The sequence below is a fragment of the Canis lupus genome, chromosome 12 (genome assembly GCF_048164855.1).
Source record: "Canis lupus baileyi chromosome 12, mCanLup2.hap1, whole genome shotgun sequence".
NCBI classification, from domain to species: domain Eukaryota; kingdom Metazoa; phylum Chordata; class Mammalia; order Carnivora; family Canidae; genus Canis; species Canis lupus.
The window spans coordinates 1,216,865-1,244,638 of NC_132849.1; the positions used below are offsets into that span (position 1 = coordinate 1,216,865).

At 35.7% G+C, this 27,774-nt stretch overlaps 1 protein-coding gene and 1 long non-coding RNA gene across 3 annotated transcripts in view; one reads left to right on the forward strand and one right to left on the reverse strand.

Annotated features, from left to right (window-relative positions):
- The window catches only part of RAP1A (RAP1A, member of RAS oncogene family), a 70,473-nt gene extending 45,697 nt beyond the window's left edge, over positions 1-24,776 (forward strand). The window contains exons 2-8 of the mRNA XM_072768990.1: positions 3,729-3,812; positions 8,543-8,611; positions 10,641-10,697; positions 13,522-13,662; positions 15,290-15,433; positions 20,915-21,030; positions 24,090-24,776. Coding sequence (XP_072625091.1) covers positions 3,756-3,812; positions 8,543-8,611; positions 10,641-10,697; positions 13,522-13,662; positions 15,290-15,433; positions 20,915-21,001 — 555 coding nt within the window. The 5' untranslated portion in view covers positions 3,729-3,755 and the 3' untranslated portion in view covers positions 21,002-21,030; positions 24,090-24,776. The remainder of the gene's footprint in view (positions 1-3,728; positions 3,813-8,542; positions 8,612-10,640; positions 10,698-13,521; positions 13,663-15,289; positions 15,434-20,914; positions 21,031-24,089) is intronic.
- LOC140600841 (uncharacterized) lies at positions 1,699-26,622 on the reverse strand. 2 transcript variants are annotated; one of them, XR_012003979.1, is made up of 5 exons: positions 26,076-26,622; positions 21,854-22,059; positions 17,906-17,986; positions 9,470-9,588; positions 1,699-2,221 (listed from the first exon to the last, which is right to left on the reverse strand). It is a non-coding gene; the product is annotated as an uncharacterized lncRNA (long non-coding RNA). The 2 variants fall into 2 exon arrangements; XR_012003980.1 differs by lacking the exon at positions 9,470-9,588 and having other exon boundaries at positions 1,700-2,221; positions 26,076-26,620.
- Between the last annotated feature and the right edge of the window lie 1,152 nt (positions 26,623-27,774).

Sequence of the window (27,774 nt, forward strand, 5' to 3'; positions counted from 1 at the left end):
AAGGGCTGTTGGTTAAGTGTCCTCCTGATATGGTGAGTGGCTTCCCTAAGGGAGACTGATTCCAGAGATTATGGTATAAGCTGCAGTGCCTTTTAAAGGAGGTCACATATGGTCACTTCTGCAATATTCGGTTGTCACTCAACCAATCTTAGTCGGAAACTACACAAGGATTTGAAAACTGAGAGGGAACAAGTTATGAATACCAGGAGACCAGGATCATTGGGGGGATAGCTTGAAGGATGGGTACTATATAGTCCCTTTATAAAAAAATGAACCAAACATAATATATGGTTTTATTTCTGGATTTAATTTGGTGCCACTGATCTCTCTTTATGACAATATAACAGTATCTTTATTACTGTAGTTCTATATTGTCTTAAAATCAGATAGTATATAAAACTTTTTTCTTTTTCCAAACTGTTAACTGTACTAAGTTATTTGCATTTTCAAAAAAATGCTAAAGTCATCTTGTCAATTTTTACAAAAAAGAAATCTGTTGATTGGGATTGCATTGAATCTGTAGACCCAGCTTGGAGAGAATTGACATCTTAACAATACTATGGATATATCTTAATATAACATAGCAAGTCTGTGTAGTTACTGTGTCCTTAATTTCTCTGAGCTGTGTTTTTTAGTTTCAGTATATAAGCCTTGCACATATTCTGTTAAATTCATCTTTTAAGTATTTTATTTCTTATTGGATACTATTATAAATAGTATTTTTTAGATTACATTTTTCAGTTCTTTGCCAGTATATACAAATATAATAGTTATTATTTTGTATCAACCTTTTATCCTGAAATCTTGCTAGATTCACATTATGAGTCTGGGAGCTTATTTGTGTATTGTACATGTGGGATCATGTTATCTGTGAATAAAGACAATTTTACTTCTTCCTTTTGCATAGGCTAGACCCTACTATATACTGGCTTAGAACAAATTTGAGGTGGAATGAACAGACATATGGATGGAAAGAAAAATAAAAACTATATAATACAAATAGATGGAGAAAAAGTATTTAGAAAATCAGACATCCATTCTGGAGAATCCATGTAATTATAAACTCTTAAGAATGTAAAAGGGTATAAAGAAGATGTAAAACCATAAAGCTTGAGTTTAATTAGAGTAACCAATATGCTAACTGCTTAGAATAGGTAGGGAATCATAATCTAGGGTCCCCAACACTTGTATAGAAAAAAATCTTTATTTTTCACTAACTTCTAAATGAAATTTAGTATTTGTTTCTATTTTGAGTGCAGGCAACAAACTACATAGTGATATCAGCAGCAATTGTGACATATCACCAATAAATATTACTTTTAACTTTACTGTGTCTTTTTTTAAAGTTTGTTTCTTGAAGACAACATGGTTAGTCTTGCTTTCTTATCTTGACTTTGAATTGGAACGTTGGAATATTCGATTAGGTGATATACATTTAATGTAATGATGTGGTTGCCTTTTAATTCTGCTCTCCTGCTATTTGTTTTATCTTTTTCTCATCTTTTCACTGTTCTTTCTTGCTTTTTTGTGCTTTTTCTGCTGTTTTATGGGTGAATCAGTTTTTTTTCTAGTGGCTGCTCTAGATTTTATTTTAATATATGACAGTTTATCTTCAAATACTTATTATTATATTATTATTATACTACTCCAGATACACTGTAAGAACTTTGAACAATATACTCCCAGTTCTCTTACTTTTTGTGTGTTTGTGCTATTATTGTAATACGTCTTTACGTATGTTGTAAAACGTTGTAATACATTATTAGTTTTGCTTTTTTTTTTTAAGGGTTTATTTATTCATTTGAGAGAGAGCACGAGCAAGAGGAGGGGCAAACAAGTGGATTCTCTGCTGAGGGGAATCCAATGAGGAGGGGATTCATCCCAGGACCCTGAGATCATGACCTGAGCCCCTGAGCAAAGGCAGGCACTTAACCAACTGAGCCACCCAGGAGCTCCTAGTTTTGCTTTAAGTGGTCAAAAAAAGCCTGTAGATTTACTCTCATTCACCATTTCTGGTACTTTTTATTCCTCTTGTAATCATCATTCCTTTAGGTAGATCCAGGTTTCCATCTGTTATCGTTTTCTTCCACCTGAAGAACTTCCTTTGCTTTTTTAAAAATGTGTACTGGCGAATTTTTTCCCCCAGCTTTTCCTTCTTCCTTCCTTTCCTTCTTTTGTTTTCTTTCATTTCCTTTTTCTTCCTTCCTTGCTTCCTTCCTATCTGGAAGAAAAACAAAAAACAAAAAAAACACCTTTTATTTCACTTTCATTTTGGAAGGATATATTCATTGCATTCTAGGTTGACCATTTTTTTCTTTAAGCATTTTTTTAAGGTTTTATTTATTTATGAGAGAGAAGGAGAGCAGGGGGAGTAGCAGAGGGAGAGGGAGAAGCAGACTGTGCTGAGCGCAGATCCTGACAAAGGACCCTGAGATCATGACTTGAGCTGAAACCAAGAGTCTGGTGCTTAACTGACTGAACCACCCAAGTTCCCTTTAAGCATTTTAAAGATACTCTGAAAAAAAAAAAAAAAAAAAAAAAAAAAAAGAAAAAAAAAAAATAAAGATACTCTGTTTTCTTCTGTCTTGCATAGCTTCTCAAGAAGTCTGTGAATCTTCTGGGATTTCAAGGAAATTGCCTGTGTTTCAACAAGGAGAACTTTTCTGACCAGAACTCCAGTATTTTCAGCACTCTGGAATGCTCAGCTTATAGATCTCTATTTATTCTTTGCCTTTACCTCATGGAGTTTCATCCTGCTTGCTCTGTTTAATGTTTGGCCAGAGACTCAAGTGAACCCCTGTGCAGATTTCTGGAATTTTCTATGCATAACTCCCTCTTCTCTGATACACATTTTGGCATCTGCTTGAGTTCTTCCTCCTTGTACAACTGTCTGAAAAGTGCCTCCAAAGCAGAAAGCCGTGGCAGATATAGGCCTTCATTTTGTTGCATCTCTCAGAGATCATAGTCCTACACTGCTTATTCTCAAATGTCTGAAAACATTGTTTTGTGTATTTTATCTGGTATTTTAGCTGTTTACTGTCCATTCATACTTATTCCATCATGACCATTGGAAATTCTTTCCTGCCTTTTTACGTTTTAAGATAATCGTGGAGTTAAAAAATAAAGTTTATATTTCTTTTTTTCTCTTTCTACAATTTGGTCTTATGGAATATACTGCTAATACTTCTAGAATTTTTACAATCTCACTAATAATAATCCTTTCATAGCCTAATAATTTTCAAGGGTAACATTTTACATGGTTTAGCTATAATAGAATAATGAACAAAATAGTATATAATTACTATATGATATTAGCAAATAAAATATCATATCCATTAAAGCTCATGAGTGAACTTTTTAAAAAAGTATGTTAAGTCATTTAAACAATAGCTTTGTAAAAAATTGGGTTCATGATTGTAGTTCTAAAACAACTACTAGTTTTAATCACCTTATTTTCTGATCACTCTTACAAGTAACATGTACAGGCTCTAATGATGACTGATGCCTAGTCAAAGATGAACTTTAATGAATTAAAAAATGCCTGGCAGTAGTCCTATAAACTTGATTAGAATCTGCATGGTCTTACTGTGTGCCTGTCTTCCCCTTAATAGTCTTAAGGAGGAAAGGAAACAAAAACCAAAATATTGCCTTATCTTATGTAACAGTTATACATTTTTAGATTATTCTTAGATGTTTATTAATCTTTAGGTTTTTGTTTTTTTCCCCAGATTGTCAGTATTTAAACAGACCACATCATGCGTGAGTACAAGCTAGTGGTCCTTGGTTCAGGAGGCGTGGGGAAGTCCGCTCTGGTAAGTTAGCCACCTAACTCTAACTTAATTAGTATAGTACAAGAAGAACATTGATATTTGCTTGCCTTAAGACTTTTAGTCACTACCAAGAAAAGGTGGCAGCATTTTTTATATGCCTAGTATCTGGCCCACAGGGAATGGAGATTCATTCAGTAACCACAGATGTGTAGTTTACAGTGGTAGCTCACTCATTCTTTCATTAACCAGATTATTTACTGGCTGCCAGCACTTGTGATTGTGATTCAAAGAATAAGATTGTTCTGATTTTTTAAGGAACTTTACATTCTAGTGGGAGTGACTGATTATTTCAGATACCAGTAAGTCCTACCCTACTCCCACCCCAGACTTAAGTGAAATGAAGTTATTTTTTGTACACATGCTGTATTTATTTAGTAAATATGTGTTGAGCTTCTGTACTGTCAGACTCCAGGGTTACAACAGTGAACAAAAACAGTCACAGTCCCTCAGGGATTACCATTATAGTGGAGGAGATATAATAATTGCACAGTTAAATAAAGAACTACCTCATTATAAATTGTGAGAGAGATACTTTGAAAGAAAAGTACACTCTTAAGAGAGACTCCTATTCAAAGAGCCTAAGTTAAGTTAGCATTTGAATAACTGAGAGCTGGTGACAGTTGCTGAGGCCTGAGTAAACTGGAAGGAAGTAAATGAGGTGAGAGGCAGAGACCAGATCTTGACTTGAAGACCATATAAGAACTTGAAACTGGGACGCCTGGGTGGCTCAGTGGTTGAGCGTCTGCCTTCAGCTCAGGGCGTGATCTGGGAATCGGATGGAACCTGCTTCTCCCTCTGCCTGTGTCTCTGCCTCTCTGTCTCTCATGAATAAAGAAATAAAATCATTAAAAAAAAAAAAAACTTGAAACTTATTCCTAATGACAGTGAGAAGCAGTTGAAAGTGGTTTGGGGTGGAGGTGAGGGCAGTGACAGGGGTGTTGACAGAATTAGATAATATGTTTTAAAGAGAATACTTTGCTCTGTGTGGCATGATTTAGAAGAGAGGCTGACTGGACAGTTCGGAGCTAATTCCGAACCCCAGATTATTGTTTGTGGAAGCTTATATGGGGGCCATAGCAGTGAAGGAGAGAAAAGTAGATGTTTTGAGAATTAAATAACTTCATGCTGGATTGATGTGAGAACTAGGAAAGAAGGAGCTATTGAGGATGATTCCCACAATTCTAGTTGTTAAGTTACTAATTTTATGGATGGATCATTTAAGTAGAAAGGAATCACTGGAGAATGAATGAGGAGATCTGAGAGTGAAAATCAAGAGTAATGTCAAATTTGGTTATGTGAGATGTTAACATAAATACATCAATAAGTAATTGGATCTTCAAGATAATAAGCTTAAAAGAGACTTATGATACGATTTGGGGAACCATGAATATGTCCACAGTATTTAATTTCATAAGAATTATGTTACTCTCAAATTAGTACCTATAAGGTAGTACCTCTGTGGTGAATGAGAACATCTGTCATTTTAAATGCATATAACTTTCCGGGTGCCTAGCTGACTCAGTCAGAAGAGCATGGGATTCTTTATCTCGAGGTCGTGAGTTCAAGCCCCACACTGACTATAGAGATTACTTAAATTAAAAAATAAAACTTAAAAAAATAAGAATAAATGCATATAACTTTCAGTGTAGCAAGTCTCTTCAAATTTCACATATAAGTTCCTATGTTACAAAATAATGTGGTCAAGAATGTGGATTGCAAATACATACACACACACACACACACACACACACACACAGAAATATATCCATTGCAACATTCCTTATAGTGGTAAGAGTTTGGAAACACCCTAAATGTCTGCCAGTGGAGGTGGTTAAGTAAGTTTTTAATACACATTTTGAGTAGAATAACATATAACTATTAAAAAGAATGCAACAGCTCTGTATATACTGATACATAGTGATATTCAAGATGTACTATTTAGGGAGAAAAAAGGTACCAAACATTGTAGACTACTGTTTGTGTTTATAAGGAAAAAAAGGAAAGTGAAGGGGAAGATAGTATAAAATATGCTGATTATCTCTGAAACGTTAAAGAAGCTACCGGTTACCTGGGGGAGTGATATTGGATAACTGGGAACAAAGGTGATAGGTAAGGTTGGTTACCACTGCATACTCTTTTGTATTTTGTCCTTTGTCCATGGATTACCTTCTCAAAAATAAATAAAGTAATTAAAAGTAAAAAATCCGTGGGAATAATTGAGGTTGTCTAGGGAGAGACTAGAGAAAAAAGAGTGAGTACCTCTGAACTTTTAAACAGTAGGTAGAATTGCAGGATCCAGCATAGAAGAGTATATCTTACACTTGAATGTAAAGAAAGCATCTTTACTTGAAGTCAGAAGTCGAATAAAGAAGAGGAAAGAGATGATACAGGAACATGCAGGTATCTGGGCTTGATAAAAGCAAGCTCCAATAAGGTGATGGTGCCGTAACCATACTAGGTGGGTTGAAGAGTAAATGATCGCTGAAGAAACAGAACCATGATTGTAGGCAGGTGAAGTGTGATTAGGAGAGGAACAGTGAAGGGGAGGGTGAAGCTGGAGGAATTGTGGAGTTAAGGGAAATTTTTATTTCTGGGTGGAAGATGGGAGAACAAACTGTATGCTGGTGGCAATAATTCTGTGGAAAGGAAAATGACGACATAGAGGAAGGGAATAATTGTGACAGATGTCAGAAGTTCAAGAAATAACAAATAAAATTAATGAATCATTGAAGTAGTGATTAGTAAGTTTATTGTGCACGTATTGCAAAAAGACAGTTTGCAAACTGGGAACCTACAAACCAGAACATGGACTGAAGCTCAGGGGTATATTGTTATAATGCAGCTTAGAGAGTGAGAAAGCAGTGACTATTCTTTACAGTGACTGGTTATAGTGTTAGAATATTCTTAAAGTGAGAGAGAATTGGTTAGGGGTTACCTCATATCAACCTTGGGAAACAGTGTAAGTTTTGCTTTTGATTTCCAGAGGCATAAGCAAGATATGACCCCCAGGTCAATTTAGCTTTGCTGAATAAGCTAAATTAAGCTTTGTTTACATGATGAAACTCATAAATTTCATCAGAGTTCAGAGAATTTTCAAGCTGGTCTCTGTTTTTTATTTTAACACAGAAAGAACAGTAGGTCAGGAAAGAAGAGGAAGATCCAGTAGGAAAACTAAAATAAAAGTTGGTATGGGCAGTCTGGGTGGCCCAGCGGTTTAGCACCGCCTTCAGCCCAGGGCGTGATCCTGGAGACCCAGGATCGAGTCCCAAGTCGGGCTCCCTGCATGGAGCCTGCTTCTCCCTCTCCCTGTGTCTCTGCCTCTCTCTCCCTCTCTCTCGTGAATAAATAAATAAAATCCTTAAAAAAAAAAAAAAAAAGTTGGTACGAATGAATGTCTCTGAGAACTGAGAGGCTGAGATTCAGAGAAATAATGAAAGATGGCTTTAAGTAAGAAGGAAGTGAAAAAGTGGGAGATTGTTTTTAATTTTTGCAAGTCTGTAACAACTGGCTTATAGAAAGCACTTGAGTTCTCATACCTGCTTTTGTACCTCGTTTCTTGCTACATCATATGTTACATACCCTTTGGAAAACACTGTAAACTTATGAGAGAAAGGGAGTATGTCATGGTATTATGAGGACAGTAAGATTCTTTCTAAACATCTGCTTTGGATTATATTTGCATAAAGCATATTAGGAAGTTTTCCTAATGTTTGAATTATATGTAGTATTAAGAATATGAGGTGATTAAATCCCTGATCAAAATAATGATTAAAGTTTTTGGTGTAATTATATCTTGAGTTTCCTTTGAAGAACAGGAGCATAGTAGGAGGAAGAAGTGTGAAATTTACTATATTCCAGTTAATGTGTTTAGCTCAAACTAAAATAGTGCATAATTTAAGTGTAGGTGACCTCAGGTCACGTTCTTACCTATTCTTGCTTTTAGATGGCAGTGTACCAGACCCTGTTTTAAAGCTGTGCAGTCAGTATTTCACAACCATCTTCTTTTTATTTACCAAATGATAAAATACCTAGTTTCAAGCCTGTGTTTACAGAAATTTTAGAGAGAGAGAAGTAGATAATCTGAAAAAAGATGAGTAGGCTGTGTCTCCAATGAAAAAGTAAGGCTTTGGAATCAGGGAGGTTGTATATTTAAATCTCAGTTGGCAAATGGGAAAAAATAACTTTGAAGGAGCACATGAAACTCGAACATGACTATAAATTTAGTAAATTCAGTACTTTTTAATTTCCTCTTCTCTTTTCCTTCACAATTTAGATAAACTTTTAAGATTTTTAAAAAAATTTCTAACCTTTTGTCTCATTCCTTTAAGAGCATGAGATAAAGTTTCTATAGATACATAAAGAGGTATTAGGAGTTTTAATACTGATAGATTTTCATTTTTTCATTAATTAGGATCTGTGTCCTTATTTGTATCTTCATTGTATTTTGAAACTTAATATAGTAATTATTTCACAGTATGAGTTGGCTGCAGCATTGCTGGACAGCTTTTAACATGAGACTGCCTCCTTTCTTAATGTACCTCCTAGTTGTGGGTGTATCCTTGTATTAAAAAATAATGAAATTGTACATCTGTGTGTTTACCCAGAATTTTCACATAATTTCATTTAGTCTTTATCACTTTATAAGGGTGTAAGTAGCATTCTAGAGGAGTTGATTTTTAGGTTCTTAACTTTTCTCTGCTTTTTTTTTCTAGACAGTTCAGTTTGTTCAGGGAATTTTTGTTGAAAAATATGACCCAACGATAGAAGATTCCTACAGAAAGGTAAAAATGTGAAACTTGTATACACATGCTTACAAATAGTTCCTTAGGGCTTTAAAAACTTGATTCATAGAATTGCTTTTTACAAGTTATTTTGAGAAGTGATATAAATGTTCCCGGTTTTTAAGTTTCACCAAGACAGAATATTTCTCATAAAGTACTACTTAGCCACAGAGAGCTCTGTGTTCTGTTACTGATTAGTAATCTGTCCTTTAGTGTACAACATTTCTCTGGTGTTTTTTTTTTTTTTTTAATGTAGAAAAATTGTGTATAAATAGTAGGTATATTTTTGACAATTCTTTTTGTGAAGGAAAATTAAGATCACCTTTATACTCGAAGTTACCCAGTGACTGAAGGTTTTTATTTTTATTTAGTTTTATAACTTTGAAGATATTTTCTCTTTAGACTGTAAGAAATTAGATACTGGATTCTATGATTAAAAATGGTAGGTACGTGTCATTACACATTTTCCCAACCCACAATGTACAATACCAATGTAACTGTGTACTTTTTACAGTAATGTAAACTGTGGACTTTGCGTGATCATGATGTCTCTACGCAGGTCTGTTGAGTCTAACAAATGTACCACTCTGGTATGGGAGGCTGATGGTAGGAGAGGCTAATGGGGAACAGAGAAGGGTGTATGGAATCAGTATACTTTCTGCTTGGTTTTATTGTCATCCTAAAGCCAAAGTTCTGAAAACATTTAAAAAATTCAAAAGAAAAAAAAATTAAATAGTCTTGACAAATAATCTTGACCATTGTATTTCATTATGAGACTAGCATTATGAGGAATTTTTATGATTTTATTTCCCAGTATGTTAAAGGCGGGCAGGGGGAAGGGCAGAAAATTAAACCTACCTTTCAACAAATAGGAAAGGATTACTTCATTACATGTTGTAGAATTTACCTTTAATAGTGTTATAAATTTTGTTAAATTTTGTAAGCTCAACCAGCCATACTGGCGCAGCAGTCATTATCTGCAAATTGAAAATAAAAATGTATTCTAATTACATTGAAAAACTACCTAATTCATTATTCATTGAGCATTCTCATTTACTGATTGTGCAGATTACCACATTAGTCCTGTAAGTGGTGGGACAATGAGTTTGTAGCACCACCAAGGGTGCTTCTTAGCAATCCCCGATCTGACACAGAAGCATTTAAAATAGGCCTTAGATCAATACGTTTATTTTTAGAAGACAGTGTTGCATTACTAAAATTGCCCCCAAATAAGTTGCTGGCTAAAGTTGTAACTATAAACAGATTTGTACCTAGAATGTTGAAGATTTGACTCTTTTCTAATTTAAAAATTCTTTATTAAAAATTTTCCGCACAGTTGATCTTGATACTCTCTTTAGGCCAACCTTCTCTTATTTTATAAAACACTGGGGAAATAGAATTCGGTATATAAAATTTCACCTTTTGCACATAGCGTAGGGTCTTTTTCTTAAAGTCCTGAGGACTATATAAGTTCAGTGTTTCCATTTTAGCACATCTGTGTTCCCCTTATCTCTTATTAAAATTTTCCTATGTACCAAATTTGGGACATATTAGTAAAACTTTAACAACTTGAATGTGGTAAGTTGGCAGAATTTTCTTTACCCCCAAAATCTTATCTGCATTTTGAGCTATTTAATACTTTTGTGCTTTGTTTTCTTTGAAGATAATATACTTATTTTTATACATTTTTATTTCTGTCAGAACTATACCTGTTTGTTGTAGTTTTTCTTGAATTGGAGAATATGACCCTTGCCTTCTAAAAATAGCAAAAATCTTTACTCAGTTTATAGTGATCAGAAAATACCTAAACTCAGCATTAACAGTCCCGGCTTCTATAGTATTAATAGAACATGCTTGAGACCTCTTGTTCTTTATTATAGTACCAAGTTAAGTCTCAGCCAATAGGGCAAACTCCTAGAAAAAGGCTTTATAATTGTAATAGGTACTTGGAATGAAGAGATGACAGGAAAGCAGATTCACATTTTGATTTTGATAACACTTTTCTCATTTTTCCTCCCTTTCCCAACAGCAAGTCGAAGTAGATTGCCAACAGTGTATGCTCGAAATCCTGGACACAGCAGGAACAGTAAGGATGTTTTCTCTTTTTCTGATAGATTATAGTTAGTGAATAGGTTTTGTCATCTGAATAATTCTTCTGAGTAAAAGTAATTATTCTGATTAAGAACAAATTATCTAAATGTAGGGCTTCTTAAATTTTCTTACGTGCTTCCAACCATCTGTGATGTACTTAATGCCTACATATCACTCTTAAATTTTATGTTGAGTTCACCTATAGAATGTGTGTTGGGTATCTTCTTCCTATATGGAAGTAAGGATTACCCTATTGCTGCTTTTTTTATTATTTATTTTTTATTGGTGTTCAATTTGCCAACATATAGAATAACACCCAGTGCTCATCCCATCAAGTGCCCCCCCTCAGTGCCCATCACCTAGTCACCCCCACCCCCGCCCACCTCCCTTTCTACCATCCCTTGTTCATTTCCCAGAGTTAGGAGTCTCTCATGTTCTGTCTCCCTTTCTGATATTTCCCACTCATTTTTTCTCCTTTCCCCTTTATTCCCTTTCACTATTTTTTATATTCCCCAAATGAAGGAGACCATATAATGTTTGTCCTTCTCTGATTGACTTATTTCAGTCAGCATAATACCCTCCAGTTCCATCCACATCGAAGCAAATGGTGGGTATTTGTCATTTCTAATGGCTGAGGAATATTCCATTGTATACATAGACCACATCTTCTTTATCCATTCATCTTTTGATGGACACCGAGGCTCCTTCCACAGTTTGGCTATTGTGGACATTGCTGCTATAAACGTCGGGGTGCAGGTGTCCCTATTGCTGCTTTTTTAAAAAGGTATTTTGAATCCAGAATTTTAGTTAAAATATGTATTTCTCTGGGTTTATGTGAGACTTTGTCTTGGCACCATAGTCATTAATTTTTATCAAAGTTGTTTTTGCATTTTATTAGCATTTTGACATCTCAAGGAGCTATTGACAGATACATGTTTTCTGACAAAAATCTTTAGGATTATTTTGAAGCCTCATTTTTTTCATCTTTAAATGACTACTCCTGATGACATTAGTATATCATACAGTGCTTGTAATGATCAAATGAGATAGTGATTATAAATCACTTGGCACAATGCCTGTTATTGTAGTATTAGCTCCAAGTATTTGCTTCTATTTGCATTGTGTTCATTTGTCACCTCCTTTATAATTTTATTAATTGCTGATAATTTCCTGTTTATATTGCCATAAAAAGTACACACGTGAAGTGATTTTTCTTTTTTTCTCCATATACATAGACTTTACCTATTAGGCAATTCTCAGTTTGAAAATGGATGGTATTCTTAAATGTTGTAAGTTGTTTAAAATTTAGCACAAATTTTCCAAACATTTTTATAAATGATGAGAAAGTTTCATGTCACTAAGAAAAGCGTATAGGTAGAATGGAGCATTAGTAGAGCTAATTATATCATATTTTCCCATTCTTTTGTGGGAAAATGCATCTTGACTCCAGTAGGAAACTTGGGATCATTAGTACTACATCTTTCTTGTATCTGCTGACTCAAAAAAATCTCCTTTCTCCACCCCCCGCCCCAATTTCCTTAGCTTCTGAATCAGTAGTCATTCTCCTCTGTTCCCAGACACCCCAACAGTTAACACTTTTCTACTTTTTCCTTTCATCTCCTCCACAAGCACGAAGGAGTTCTTTTTTCTTCTTCCTCTTGTCCAAATTAAGGAAGTTCATCCCTTCCATTGAGATCTTTCCTTTGTGCTCTTAAATGTCTTGTCACTCTCCCATCCTAGTGCTGTGACACATATTGTGTTATAATTGCCTGTTTAGTTGTCTGTGTCCCTAGTGCCTCCCATAAAGCTTAGAAAATAGTTGATACTTATTAATCATGTCCCAGATCACTCCTTACTCCTTGAAGATTTTGCTCACTCTCTTCATCACTGCTTCAATCAGAATTCTTGGTGATTTTGTTATTCAAATAGAATCTATATATATATTATAGATGATCAGTTTCCTCGACCTGTCAGTTTATTGACCTCCTTACTGCTTCAGCTATTCCTACCATGGTCTTATCTAGACTATATGATTACCAATAACTGTGATACCACCTTCATCTCATATTCAAGCATGCTACTCATTCTCCACTTCTTGTTTTTTCATCTCCCTTCCTTTTATACCTTCAACTTCACTGGAACCTGCAGTTCATTTATCCCACTATCTTTGAGTGTCTTTATGTCCTAACCCCCTTCTTCACACAGCTTCAAGTCATGGCCTGTCATTCATGATCAGCCCTCTGCACATATTGTCAACTCCTTAGACTTTTCGGCAACCTCCAGCTCAGTTGATTACTCTCCTCTAAAAATTTTATTCATTTGGCTTCCAGGAAACAACACTTGGTTTTTTCCTTCTATCATTGGTTACTCCTGATTCTCCTTTCCTAATTTGCTTTCATATCCCCAACCCCTTATGTTGGAGGACCTCAGGATTCAGTACTTGGACTTCTCTTTTCTAACAGCACTTCCGTGGAGATCATCTTTAGTGGTATCAAAATAATTTAATAGGATCTATATGTAAAAAGGAATTATGTATAGTTTTCTAAACCACACAGAAAACATGTTAAGGTGGTTAAGATCTCTCTCCTAATTCCTTAGTTCATTGTCATTGCCTCTAGTCATGTAAGTAGGGAACAAGAACATCTACCTCAGAGTTTCTAGAAACTGTATAATAGGTCTTATATTTCCTGTCATGATAGCATGTAAGAAAAGATTCAGTCGCTCACTTGTAATGATTTGGGTTTAAATTGTTTCAGAATACATTCAAGAAATTGTACTTTTAATTGCACTTTTTTTTTTTTTTTTTTTTTTTTTTGTAGGAGCAATTTACAGCGATGAGGGATTTGTATATGAAGAATGGCCAAGGGTTTGCACTAGTATATTCTATTACAGCTCAGTCCACGTTTAATGACTTACAGGACCTGAGGGAACAGATTTTACGGGTTAAAGACACAGAAGATGTAAGTATTTTTCTCTCTATAAGACATACTGCTCGTTCTCTGTGGCCAAATAAAAAGTGTCTGTTTTTCTTTTAAGAGGATTTGGAGGTTATCTACCATATAGTTAAAAGCATTCCTGTGATCAAAAATTTTTTACAGTTTTCTCAATTTACCTATACATTATATGATAAGATAGTTAGAAAAGGAGGGCATGTATGATAAAGTGTACTCATTGTGCTTTGTGCTAGTAAGTGCAGGAGGGAAGGAAGAGGAGTCCAAAGACTTGGTAGAAGTGGTGGGACTTGAGCTTTGAATGGTGATAGTTAACATCAGAAACTGTTCAGAGAACATTAGTAAGAACCATAGTGATATGTTCCATTTCTAAAATTCTCTGGTATCGTTTGTACTTAAGAGTTTTTTCCTTTGAATTATGTTGAAGATTTTAATTAACTGGGTTTTTATGTTTTTTTTAATTATATTTTGTTGCAGAATTCATGCCTTATTTGGTGAATAACATCATTGCTGTTGTGCCTTTTTGCAAAGATGTACATTTTACTTGTTTACCTCAGTTTTGAATTACAGAGAGTTCCTTTTCAGCTGTATAAATTGGGATATAAAATTTCATTTGTACCTTTCTGTTTTTACATGTTCCCTCTCATTATTAATGGGAACATATGCACCTGCTCAGGACCTTAACTTTGGGTAATACCGTAGGCGGAAGGGATTTCTACCATAGGACTCATGATCATCCATAACCTAATGAATAGTTTTCTTCCTTCCCATGAATAATTTATCTAAGAGACTTCTGTTTTCATAGGCAATTACATGCAAATCACTGCAATGTAGCAATGTTGGTCTCTTTATCTTGTGTCATAACTAAAAATGATGGAGTTGTAGATGTCTTGTTTGTTTCATCTAACTTGTGATAATTGCCTGTTTTAGGTACAAGACCCACCATGTCCCTTAAATCCTTTCTTGTGTGTAGCGTCCATCTCCTCACAAATGACTTTGTTCTGTGGACGCCTTTTATCTAAGGACATTGTACAGTTTGTTAGCACTTTGTTTTATTGGAAGTAGGGACAGCATTTCTGATACAGGGGAAAGGGCGAGGCATAGCTGCTCTGTGGCTTTTTTTTTTTTTTTTTAATTGTTATTCCTTCTTAACACCTCACCTAAACTGGTCTTCAGATCTAATGTAAAATGCAGAAGGAGAACCTATTATTATGTTGGTCTTGCCACTGCTTTTGTGTTTGTTGGCCCTGTGAGATGAAGCACTTAAACTGTAATTAGGCCCAGTGAATATATACATTCTTTTCTGCTTGCAGGAGATTTCTTTTCCTTCAGATTTTTGTACATAGAATCCAGCTATTAGTAGTAGTAGTCCACATAAGAATTATGTGATTATATCCTTAAAATAATTTAGCAAATGAGCATAGTAGAGCTCTTCCATATTTTTTCTGTTTCTTCCCCCTCCATCTACCTTCTTCCCCCCAATGTGTATATGTGTATACATAAAATTTTTTTAATCACTTGGCAAAGCTTATAGTTCTAACTAATACATTTCGATTGGTGACAGGTGACTGCTTACTTATAAGGGGGTAAGGAACAAGTATGCTACTGCTCATATTACATTTTCTCCTTTCCACAGGTTCCAATGATTTTGGTTGGCAATAAATGTGACCTGGAAGATGAGCGAGTAGTTGGCAAAGAGCAGGGTCAGAATTTAGCAAGACAGTGGTGTAACTGTGCCTTTTTAGAATCTTCTGCAAAGTCAAAGATCAACGTTAATGAGGTAACTGACAGCTGCTAGGCAGCACAAACAAGTGCCCTTTTAGTTACCTTTCTTTTAAATTAGTAGTCAAAACCAAATTTTTGAAAGAAAAATATTTTATTCTTCTAAGTATGTAGAGAACTAAGTAATTCTTAGAAACCGTATTTCCTCTCTTGCATAAAATCACTTTGATGGCTGTAATGAGGACTCTTATATTTACCTTATTGGCAAAGAGAAAGTTTAAGTTAAATAATGTGCCTAAAGTCCTGTTGAGCTTCTGAGTGATATGCCAGAAGGTGGTATGTGCAAATTTTTCTATCACCCTTGTATTGTAGCAGTTGCTTATGCACATGTATGTAAAGAGGTTGTCAAGTAGGAAAATACAAAAATCAAAGTAGTTATTGAGCTTATGAACTTATACAGAAAGAGATTGCCTCATGGATATCACTGAATTTGGTGTTTTGAGTCATGTATTCCTTTGGTTTCTGACTCAAAGGGAAAAATCTGTCAGCATGGACGTGGAACTAAAATTCACCTGTTCTTTGAGGCCTGATACAGCAGGTGCCCAAGGCTTTTTTTTGTCTGTGACTTAAGCTTTCTACTATCTTGAGAACATAGCTGTGACAGGAATACTTTAACAAGCATGCCTGCCTGCCTGGGTGTAAATCCAGTACCCTCCTGGATCCCTCAAAGATCAGTGCAATTCCACCTGCCACCACCGATGTTCTATTTGCTTTTGTTTTAATATAAGCTTTTTAAAAAGCAAACAAAAAGCCAGAGTAGGCTTCTTTCCTTTCCCTGTAATGCAAGTCTTCACTTGCCAATTTGCTTGTCATTATGGCATCATAGGTGATCAGTCAGTTCAGCTCACTTTAGGTGAGTTACGGGTGTATTAGGTTGTCAGGATCCTGTGTTTTTATTTGCTGTTTTCTCTGACCTTTGGGTCTGTAGGTCACTTTCCTTGACTTAATATTACAATTTTAGACTATTGTCTGACTTTTAAAATGACTAAGTGACTTTAAACATCTGACAGGCAAGGGACACCTGGGTGGCTCAGCAATTGAGCTCCTGTCTTCAGCTCAGGGTGTGATCCCAGTCTGGGATTGAGTCCCTTGTCGGGCTCCCTGCAGGGAGCCTGCTTCTCCCTCTGCCTGTGTCTCCGCCTCTCTGTGTCTCTCATGAATAAATAAATAAAATCTTTTAAAAAATAAATAAACCTCTGACAGACAAAAAAATTAAGCTTGCTACAAATCCTCTGATTTCAAATAACCAAGAATGTTAAAGCTTGCTTTTTTTAGGTAAAAGCAGTTTTTATAAGTATATAAAAATTCATAAATTTCATTTATTCAGGAAATATTTATTGCATGCTTATATTTCTGGCAATGTGTCAGGCCCTGGGGTAACAGTGATCCAGACAGACACTGTTCCTGCCCTAAAGAAGTTTATATCCTAGTGGGGAGCAAGTCCTACTGAGATCTTCAACAGTCATTTCTTTTTCACTGCCAAGTAAATGAAAGGAAGTATATACTTTTAGCTTCAGCTTTCTCTGTGGTAGAATTATAGTTTCATAGATTTATTTTGAAAAATTTGGCTAATCATAACATTTTAAGTTTTTTTTTTTAAAGTTTTATTTATTTGAGAGAGACAGTGTGTACAGAGGGAGAAAGAGAAGCAGACTCCCTGCTGAGCAGGAAGCCTGACACGCTCAATTCTAGGACCCCAGGATTGTGACCTGTGCCGGAGGCATACGCTCAACCAACTGAGCTATCCAGACACCCCTAAAATTTTAAGTTCTGGTACAGTCTTTTCCCTCCAAAAAAAGAAAAGAAATAGAGAAAGGAAACTGAGATAAAAAGCATTGGGGGTGGCTGGCGCCTGGATGGTTCAGTTGGTTGAGGATCCAACTTTTTTTTTTTTTTTTAAGATTTTATTTATTCATTCATGAGAGACAGAGAGAGAGAGAGAGAGGCAGAGACACAGGCAGAGGGAGAAGCAGGCTCCATGCAGGGAGCCTGACGTGGGACTCGATCCCGGGACCCCAGGATCACAGCCCGGGGCCAAAGGCAGGCACTGAACCTCCGAGCCACCCGGGCTGCCCCAGGATCTGACTTTTGATTTCAGCTCAGGTTGTGATCTCAAGGGTCGTGAGATCAGCAAGGAGCCTACTTGGGATTCTCTCTCTCCCTCTCCTCTGCCCATCTCCCTGCTTATATGCTTATTCTCTCTTCCTCACATAAATAAACCTTGTGGGGAAAAAAGCATTAGGATTGTTGCATGAACTTGGCTAGGGAAATATTAGTGCAACATCACCATCTACAGGATGATTGGCCTTAGGGATCTGGTTTCTTGCTCTCCCTGTTTTCACTCTCACTGGTAGCCACCCACCAGCTTCATAGGACTTGGCTCTGCTGGGGCTGGATTGGGCCACAGTCCAGGAAGCACCATTGATAGGAGGTGTTTCTTTTAAAGCATTACATGTTTGTGGGAACTCACCTGCTACTTGCTAAGCCTCCTGGGTTGTAGTTTCCAGTGCCCCAGAGGTCCATTTTCACAGCAGTCTTGTTAAAATCAACCCTTGGTATGAGGATTTATTAAACAAAAATGGAGAACAGTAAACAAATTGGAATACATTAGCTATTTTAAGGATCCTTACTCTTTTGAGGAACATACAAGCTTTTTATGCTAGAGTATATATTCGAGTTTCTTTCAATGTTTCTCTCTTTATAGCCTGATAATCCAGCTACAGAGTTTCTTTGATAGTTAATGGTACCTCAGGCAGCTAAGGCTTTATAAATACACATGTGATTCCTGTTGGACTCAAATTTCAAATCACACAGGGACATACTGCTTGGCTAAATAGGTCCCTGCTGCCTATATCAGAATATATATATATATATTAAACTATTATCCATACCATTTTTGCTATGTTCTGAAAGTAGGACATAGTAATACCAGAATCACATCAGTCTTAATCAAGAATTAATTGTTCTTTGCTGAGGCTGGGATAATAATTGGAATCAAGTGAACATCCCAGTTGAGTAATGGCAGAGGGATTGAGAAACTATTCTGTGTTCCCTTTAGATTTTTCTGTAGTTGAGAGATATGAAGAAGAACCTAGGCTGAGGACTCTGAGCATATCTAACTGAATACTTAGTATAGTTTGAACTTGCCTTCGTCACTGAACCAGCTATTGTGAAGTGGGCAGAGTTTGTGAAAGAAGTTGTTGAGAATATCACTACAAAATCAGTTAGTGTAGTACCAAAACCCCAAAACTGCCTGGCATAAAGAAACGTGGTTTTGATTCTTAGACTATTTTAGTTTGTTCTTTTAATTTTTCATCTTATAGCTTATGTGCTAAGGCTAAGGAACAAATGAGAACTTGTTTGTGGCTTATCCATATTAAGTTCTTAAAGGGTTTCAGAGCTGTGAAAGAGACTGCCGTTTTGTTCGTAAATCCTGTGTTTTCAGCTTTCTTAGAAATTAGATAATAGAGAAGTTAAATGGTTTGAAGGAGATGGTGGTGAGGAGGATGTAGCAGAAAGAAAAGAATGTAAATGCATCACTTATAATTTTAGGATAAATCACTCAGTAGTGGCTTTTTTTTTTCTTTTTAATAATTTAGCCTTGTAATCTTAGGATTATAAGGTAAATAGAGATTGTTTTATCTGAGCACCATCTTAAAGAAATGTAGACCAATGATTCTTAAAATATTTTACTTTTAAAACTTACTGAAAATATGTAAGAACACTAAATTTGTTTACTCTTCATCCAGATTTCACCAGTTAACATGTCAGTGTTTACTTATCACCCTCCTTTATTCATAAATACGTTAGTGTATGTACCCTTAGATCAAAGATATTTTCTTTATACAACCACAACACAATTATTAAAATCAAGTCCATGTTAGTGCATATTCAAATTTTGTCATTTGTCCCTATGCCCCTAAAAGCTGGGACTTATATAGACTTCTACAAAGCACTTTTATTATAGATGAGTAATAGTAAAGAGATTCTGCAATATTTGTTTCTATTCCAGGTCATTAGTATTTGCATTTCATAGCAAAGAACTGAATTCTGCTGATATGTTGTTTAATTATTCTGACACTTTGAAACATATAAACATATTGGAATTAAAATAATAATCTTTTAAATAAGTACTATTGTATTTTTCTTTGATGCCTTGCATTTCTCATTCAAAATGAATCCAGAAGATATATTAAGAAATTATTTGTCACTTCAAATTGGGGTGACTTTTTCTCTTTTTCACTTTAGCCAAAACCAATATCACCAAAAGAGGCAAACAAAAATCATGTGCATTTACATGTATCTTAAAAGGAACTTAAGTTCCTCTTAAGTATCTCTTTTGTCCTGGTCCAGTAAAAAATATAGAGCATGAATATAATCATGAAGAAACATCAGACAAACCCAAATTGAAATTCTATAAAGTTACTAGCCATCCATTTTCAGAAATGACAGTGTCATGAAAGACATACTGAAGAACCAACCATTCCAGATTCTAAAAGGTTAAAGTGACAGACAATGAAATGCAGTATGTGATCCTAGATGGACTCTTTGTGGTGGAGGGGAGCAGGAATTACTATAAAGGACATTATTGAGATAATTTACAAAATTGGAATCTGCACTGTAGATAATACAGAGTAATGTATCAGTGCTTAAATGTATGCAACCGGATAACTATAATATGGTAATGGAAGAATATCCTTGTTCTTAGGAGATACACACTCAACCATTAAGGGACCGTTATATGCAAGCTACTCTCAAATGGTTTAGAAAATAAGAGAGTGTATTTAGCAATTAATGATAAAGTACATGTGGTAAATTGTTCCTAATTGATGAACCTGTATAAAGAAAATACACAAGTCCTTGGTATTATTCTTGCAACTTCTCTGTTAAGTTTGATTTTTTTTTTTTTTAAGATTTATTTATTTAAGAGAGAAAGCGCATGTGCTTGTGAACAAGGGGAGGGACAGAAGGCAAGGGAGAGGGAAATAAGCAGACTCCCTGCTGAGCGGGGAGCCCATTGTGGGGCTCCATCCCAGGACTTTTAGATCATGACCTGAGCCGAAATCAAGAGTCGGGCACTTAACCAACTGAGCCACCCAGGTGCCCAAGTTTGACATTTTTAAAAAGTAGAATAAATGTGAAGATTCAATGTGAACATTAACTGTTATTCCCTTAATAATTAATGTATTGAAGCATAGAAGATTCCATGAAGACTGTAACTTCACTGCCTTGTTTTTTACTACTCATTTTTTTTTTTTTTCTTGATACTGAATATCTAAGAGCAGGTGTATTTCCTTCATGGTAAATTGGTAAGTCCTTTACCCTGAGAGTCACGTGGGGCTTCTAAGAAACCTGCTGTTAAAGCAGCAATATATAGATCCAAGGGCAGAATCCCATTGAACAGAACCAGGATGGTTTTGTGGAGCAAGATCTCAAATGTTTGTTGAATAAGACATTTTTTTCTCTTGTTTTTATTTAGATATTTTATGACCTTGTCAGACAGATAAATAGAAAAACACCAGTGGAAAAGAAGAAGCCTAAAAAGAAATCATGTCTGCTGCTTTAGACTTACAGTAAGCAGCAGCTCTGAGCCAGGTAAGATACTGAAAGCAGAACAAATGCCGTTCTCATACTCTTATTTTGGGCTTTCCCCAGCCCTAACCACTTCCCATTTCACCTTTTGGGGTATTTCCAGGTTTCTGTATCTTGTGAACGTGATTGATATATGGCTTGTAAATATGTTCCTCTGTTGATAATTTGTCTTTCTTCCCATAAGATTGTAAGGTGTCTGAGGGCAAGGACCATGTGTGCTCATGTGTGCTTTATTCACCCTGTGTCCCTAGTGCCAAGTACAGAATGGGTTTTCAGAAAATAGTGGTTGAATAAATGGAATACCTTCTAGGGTCATTCCTAAATTCATGCCCAATTAAAGTGAAACATGGTTTATCTGAAACAAAATGCTTAAGTGCACATTTTGATGCATTATTTAAAAATGAACACACCTGTGTGTATCAATCACAGTCTTTCCTCCCCTCAATGTAACCCTTGCTCTGATTGTTAACACAATTAGTTTTGCCTCTCTTTGAACTTAACATTAACAAAAACAGGTATTGTGTCTGGCACCTTTTAGTCAAAAATATGTTTTCCAGAATTCTCCTTATTGCATATAGCAGTAGTTCATTTTTATGGCATGACTGTACTGGCAATATTTTTATATATTCTGCTATTGATGGACATTTGGGTTGAAGAACTGATGGGGTAATTCTGCACATTCTTGCATGAGTATGCACATGTGCATCATTTTTATTTGATAAATACCTAGGAATGAAATGGCCAGACTGTATACTATATTATATGGATAGTTTTAGTAGTTACTGTTAAAAAAAGTTTTTCAAGGTAGTTGTACCAGTTTACACACCTACTAGCAGCTTTATAAGTTCTGCATCCTCTCCAAAATTGGTATTGCCAGTCTTTTTAACTCAAGCCGTTCTTCTGGGTATGTGGTACTATGTTATGGTAGTCATTTCCTCTTGGGTATAGGTTGGCTTTTTTGAAATGTTTTGTCTACAGGCTTCTAAGTAGTAGTTGACTTTAAGTACCATTTAAATTTTCATTAAAGCGAACCTGTTGGAGAGAAATTAGTGGCAGCATTAAAGTTGCCTATCAAATGAGAAACCAGGTGCTGAGGGACCATTTGTTTGTTTTCCTCTAATTATATATATTAAATCCCCTAAACAATTTCTACTTATCTTCATAAGCTCTATAAACTATACCATAAAGGAATATTTTCATGAAGCTGTTTTATGATGTATTTTGATGCTGGTTATGTGCATATTACTAATCTTGGTCGGGTTAGAGGAAAGTCTACTTTTACCACTGGAGAGTTCTAAGTCTCTTGGGTCCTTTGAGCAGATTACCTCTTCCAGAGCACCAAATTAACTAATTAATAAGTGCTTCCTTAGAGACTTGGATGAATCTCTCTCTCCAGGGAAACAACTGAGTAATTGTACCCCCCCTTTAATTTAGTCTAATTTAATTTTTTTGGTACCTCCTTTTTAAATGAAGGTCAAGGAAAATGGGCAGAAAGCATGAAACAGCATGGGGTTGCCTCTGGTTGGATTTAGGAAAGATAGCGTCTGGTCTAATGTTTGCTTTAGGCTTTTAGTGAAATCTTGATTCAATAACTATAAATCGTTAGCTCCCTGAAGATGATTATTTTAAAATTTGCTGGTGTGTTTCTTTAGGTAAGGGTGCAAAGGTAAGGAAAATAGGACTCCAGTTCCTATTCTGAACTAAATCATTTAGCTCTCTTATAGGTAACTGTCTTGTTGATGCTATTACCTTAGCTGACCCTAGTTTAATTTCCAGTTCTGTAGAAAATGTTTTAGCCTGTTTAAAGGAAGAGGTGCCATCTCCTGGCCTGTTGTGAAAATTCATTCATATACAACCTGCAGTGTGTTGTGGCTTTACCTGAGAGATTAATCTTGGCCTACATCCAGAAATAAGACTTTCATCCTGGTTGTGTAAATTCTTAGGTTCTGATATGTAATTCAGCCCAACAATATATTTAATACGTCACCTGAGATCTCCGTGGATGCTTGAAAATACGAAATAAGTCAGAATACTTGGCAGAGCAGAGAAATCATAGAGTGATTATAGACTGGAAGTGCCATGTTGATCCCACTTGAAAAGTACTGGGATGGGGAATAAATTAAAAAAAAAAAAAATATATATATATATATATTTGAGTAAGAGTACATGAACCTTGAGGGCAGTTTATCTGACCTTATCCTTTAAGCAAGACTGTATTGAAACATGTTAATCTCTTTCCAGTATGTCCCACTTCTAAAGAGGAGGAGAGAAATTCATCTTCAGGAAATTCTTCCTTTAACCTAATTCTTTTCTGCTGAGTAATACAACTAACTTGGAGTCTTCTGCCCTTGCCTATGGGGGTCAGCTCTTTCTGTGTCGTGTTTTCGGGTCCTAACTTGTGTTAGAAGTGGTAATCCAAGGGCCACCTGTGTGGCTCAGTCGGTTAAGTGTCTGACTCTTGGTTTCGGCTCAGGTCCTGATCTCCAGGTTAGGAGATGGAGCCGCCTCCCGCCCCACCCCCCAGACAAGCCCTGTATCAGGCTCTCTGCTCAGTGCCAAGTCTGCTCAAGGGTTCTTCTCTCTCTCTCCCTCCCCCTCTGCCCTTCCCCCCTACTTGTGCTTGTTCTCTCTCTTTCTCTCTCAAATAAATAAATATATTTTTTAAAGAAGTGGTAATCTTAATATCATATAGTCCTGAAGTGGTTGGATAAGGATATTTTATGTGCAGGTATCATTTCCTTTTTGGAAAAATAAGATAATGAGATAGAAATAATTACAGTTTTCCTTTTTACAGACAGGACTGTCAGATTGTGAAATTAATAAAACCATTTTTAAATGTTTTTAAAAGTTTAAAATAGCCTTGTTACTGATAGCTATTTGGTATAATTTCATTGTCTAGTAACAATCGGCTGAAATCATTTCTTTCTATATGATTATCTGCTTGTTCACTACCATCTTCTGACATCAAGAGATTAACTGTATATGTGTGTGTGTGTATATACATATGTTTGTTTATTTTTACATATGTATATATATTTAAATATATCTATTTGATGTTCTAGATTACAGGAATGAAGAACTGTTGCCTAATTGGGAAGTGCCAGCATTCCAGACTTCAAAAATTAAATCTGAAGAGGCTTCTCCTGTTTTATATATTATGTGAAGAATTTAAATCTTATATTGGTTTGCACAAATTCCCTGGAGAAAAAAAATTGCTCTGTGTATATCTCTTGGAAAATAAGACAATAGTATTTCTCCTTTGCAATAGCAGTTATAACAGATGTGAAAATAAATATACTTGACTCTAATATGATTATACAAAAGAGCATGGATGCATTTCAAATGTTAGATATTGCTACTATAATCAAATGATTTCATATTGACCTTTTTATCATGATTCCTCCCTGTCAAGCACTAAAAGTTGAACCATTATACTTTATATCTGTAATGATATAGATTATGAAATTTCTCCTCAAACTCATTGCAGCAGATAACTTTTTGAGTCATTGACTTCATTTTATATTTAAAAAATTATGAAATATCATTCTGTCATTATATTCTAATTAAAATTGTGCATAATGCTTTGGAAAAATGGGTCTTTTATAGGAAAAAAACTGGGATAACTGATTTCTATGGCTTTCAAAGCTAAAATATATAATATACTAAACCAACTCTAATATTGCTTCTTGTGTTTTACTGTCAGATTAAATTACAGCTTTTATGGATGATTAAATTTTAGTACATTTTCATTTGGTTTTGTGTGTTTTTGTTTATAGATTTAAGATTTTATTTTATAATGGCCACATTGTTTTAAGTACAACTGTAGCTCCTTTCTGCCTGGTACTTACAGAATACTTGGCTTTAAACCCCTAAGTGTTTAAATCACCTAATTGGTGATTTCTTTGAGAACAGACTTCATGCTTTCTGTTCTAGATGTATTTATTCCTACTATACAGCAAACTACATCAGACTACATAGAATAGTTTTGTATATTCTCTCTTGATCTTATAGATTGTATCTTATTGAATAAAATATCCCACTGTATTATTTTTATATGTAAAAATAAGTTTAATACTGTATTAGGGGTTAACTTTACTATTTCAAATCTTCCACAGCTTGTAATTTCACCAAGGGAATCCTTTGGTCATTGTTAATTTGTTGGGTGTAAGCCCACCAACGAAATGTTATGTAAAAAATTTTCAAACTTACTTTATAATAGATTGAAGAATTTGAGAGAAGTGAGAAAAAGTGAAAAAGCGTATAAAGAATGTGTTGGTTACTTTTGCTTCGACTATGTATGAAGTAGTATGGTAGACATATGGAAAAGATTGCTAAGTTAAAATTGTAGCTGGCTATTCAGTGGTGCTTTCTTTTCCTTCCCAGTTGTTTTTCTCTACAAAGGTGGCGCTTAATGAGGACATGGATCTGGGGAATCGATGTGACTTACATGTTCTCCATAGAGGTAGAGCAGAACAGCTTGTCGACCAGTTGAGTGCTGGCGACGGAAAGAAACAAGCTGAGAAAACCCTGTGCCTTGTCCCTGAATACTGAAAAGGAGACTAGTCCTAGAAAGTCTACATCACTGCTCAGGGATCTAGATATTGTCTCATTGCAACTAGGTGTGAAGTAGTGTTCATGCCTTGCTGAGACTTTCCAGGAATGTGGTCAGGCCATCGGTTACTAAATTGAGATTTAGGAATAAGATTTCAAATGTAAGCTCTGACCAACCTGAGAAAATGTTAAAATATTGTTTAAAAAAATTGGAAATTGTATTCTTTTGAGTTTCTAATAAATTTAGTTAACTAATACTTTCCTTCTACTGATCCAGTTACACATATGTCTGGGATTGAGGGGCCAAAAATCTAATAAATGCAACAATTTTTTTAAATTAAAATAAGTAAGTGAAGCATTAAGGCCAGTCCAGGCCAAGGTGGCATATTTTAAGGTCCTCTACAGCCATTCTGCTTGAAAACTCACCTCTCAGACATTCCTTTGGACTTAAAGTCATAGACAAACATCACACATTAGTAAAAGTTGCTAAATATTACCTGTTACATCTGTGACATAGGCTGTGTGGTTACTTGCCAGATAGGTTAGAAATCATTAAATAACAGTAACTCCCAAGTTACAATACGATGGATTAACAGCATCAATTTGTCCTCAGTTTGAGAGCATGATGGGGAGAATGACAGTGCTGGATTCCTTTGTCATGTCTCACACAGTCCACTTGGGACACAGCAGAAATGTGAAGAGACACGCCCTGTGGGGCACAGCAATATGCAGGGCAGGACCCGCTGAAGTCAGGGAGATGCGTTACTATCCCAAGGAAATCTGCCACTGCTGAGGGAGGTGGAAAGGTGGCCTGTCAGAAAGGGAGGTGGGCCTGCTTCCGTTGATCCCTGTGTGGATTCTGTAGTCTTGGCTCCAGAGGGGAGCATGCCCAAAATTAACATGTATTTGATGTATTTTTTATGGCTGAAAAGTCCAAAAGCTCTCAAGGATATGATATATGAACCTCATACTATATGATAAATATCTAAGAACTGACACCATGTTCATATCTGTGACTCTAAGTATGAGTGACCTAGAATCTAGAGGAGGCTTGATGTCACAGTTGATAATTCTTTTCCCCACTAAAACACAGATGACTTTAATGGCTTACTAGTCGTGCCCCCAAACAATCTAGTTTTAGAGACTAACAGTAAATACGCAAGTTATGATTTTAGCCTCCATCAGGGGGAGCTTTGGTACCAAATACTTCTACTGGTATTTAAGGAATAGGATGGAGCCAGTCCATCTGTTCTTATGAATAAACACTGCTTGCTTCACAAAGAGGCATAAAGGCCTTTCCTCAAAAGTTTGCAATCTACCGGGCAGGAAAGATAGGTAAGAAGTTCATCAGAGGTATGAAAATACTGTAATTTATTAAACTGTGGGCACATAGTTCTCTTAGGAATGTTTGGAGAAATACGGGTGTTGGTCTGTTACTCTCTTTCCCCTACGGCTTTAAATCTTCTCTTCCTGGCCTCTTGATCTGCCATCATAACTGACCACCTTTTACCCCTCAGTGAGACAGTCCGTTTCTTTGAAGTTAGAATGTACTTGGGAAAAGTTAGTCCTTGGGAAGGTCCTAGTCTTTATTTTATTACCAGCATTATTAAGACAGGTTATGTGGGCTGGAGCTAGTTCTCTCCACATAGGAACATTCTTCATTATCTGGACCTGCCCAGTTTCAAATATTTTGTCTCATTTTCCTCATTAAGTACACATACATTTGTCAGTTCATGTATCTGATTTGTTTTTAGGATTGAGGGACAGAAAGAAGGATTACCTCAGTGTTTTCCTTGGTAAGCAGTCACAGTAGAATGCTAAAAGACATAAAATACGCTCTTATAAGTTATATGTATGTGGTGAAACCAAAGTGTGAAGAGATTGCCTGGTATTTGAAGGAGGAAAATAGCTCATAAAATAACCTTTTGTTTTATTTGGGTCTTGTATTTATTTAAGGTGCTACTTAAATGTGTATTAAAATAGCCCTCCTTGACTCAGCCCCCAACTTAAAAGGGCAGAGTGATTTGGGTACTTGTCTATGATCTGGAAAAATCCCATCTTGTACAGGGAAGGAAATGAATGTGAGCTTTGAGGTAGTCCAACCACCAAGCTTTTAGTATTTCTATCCCACCAAAATGGAAAAAAATACAAGGCATTCTTGGAAACATAGTACAGATATTACACTGAATATGCTTT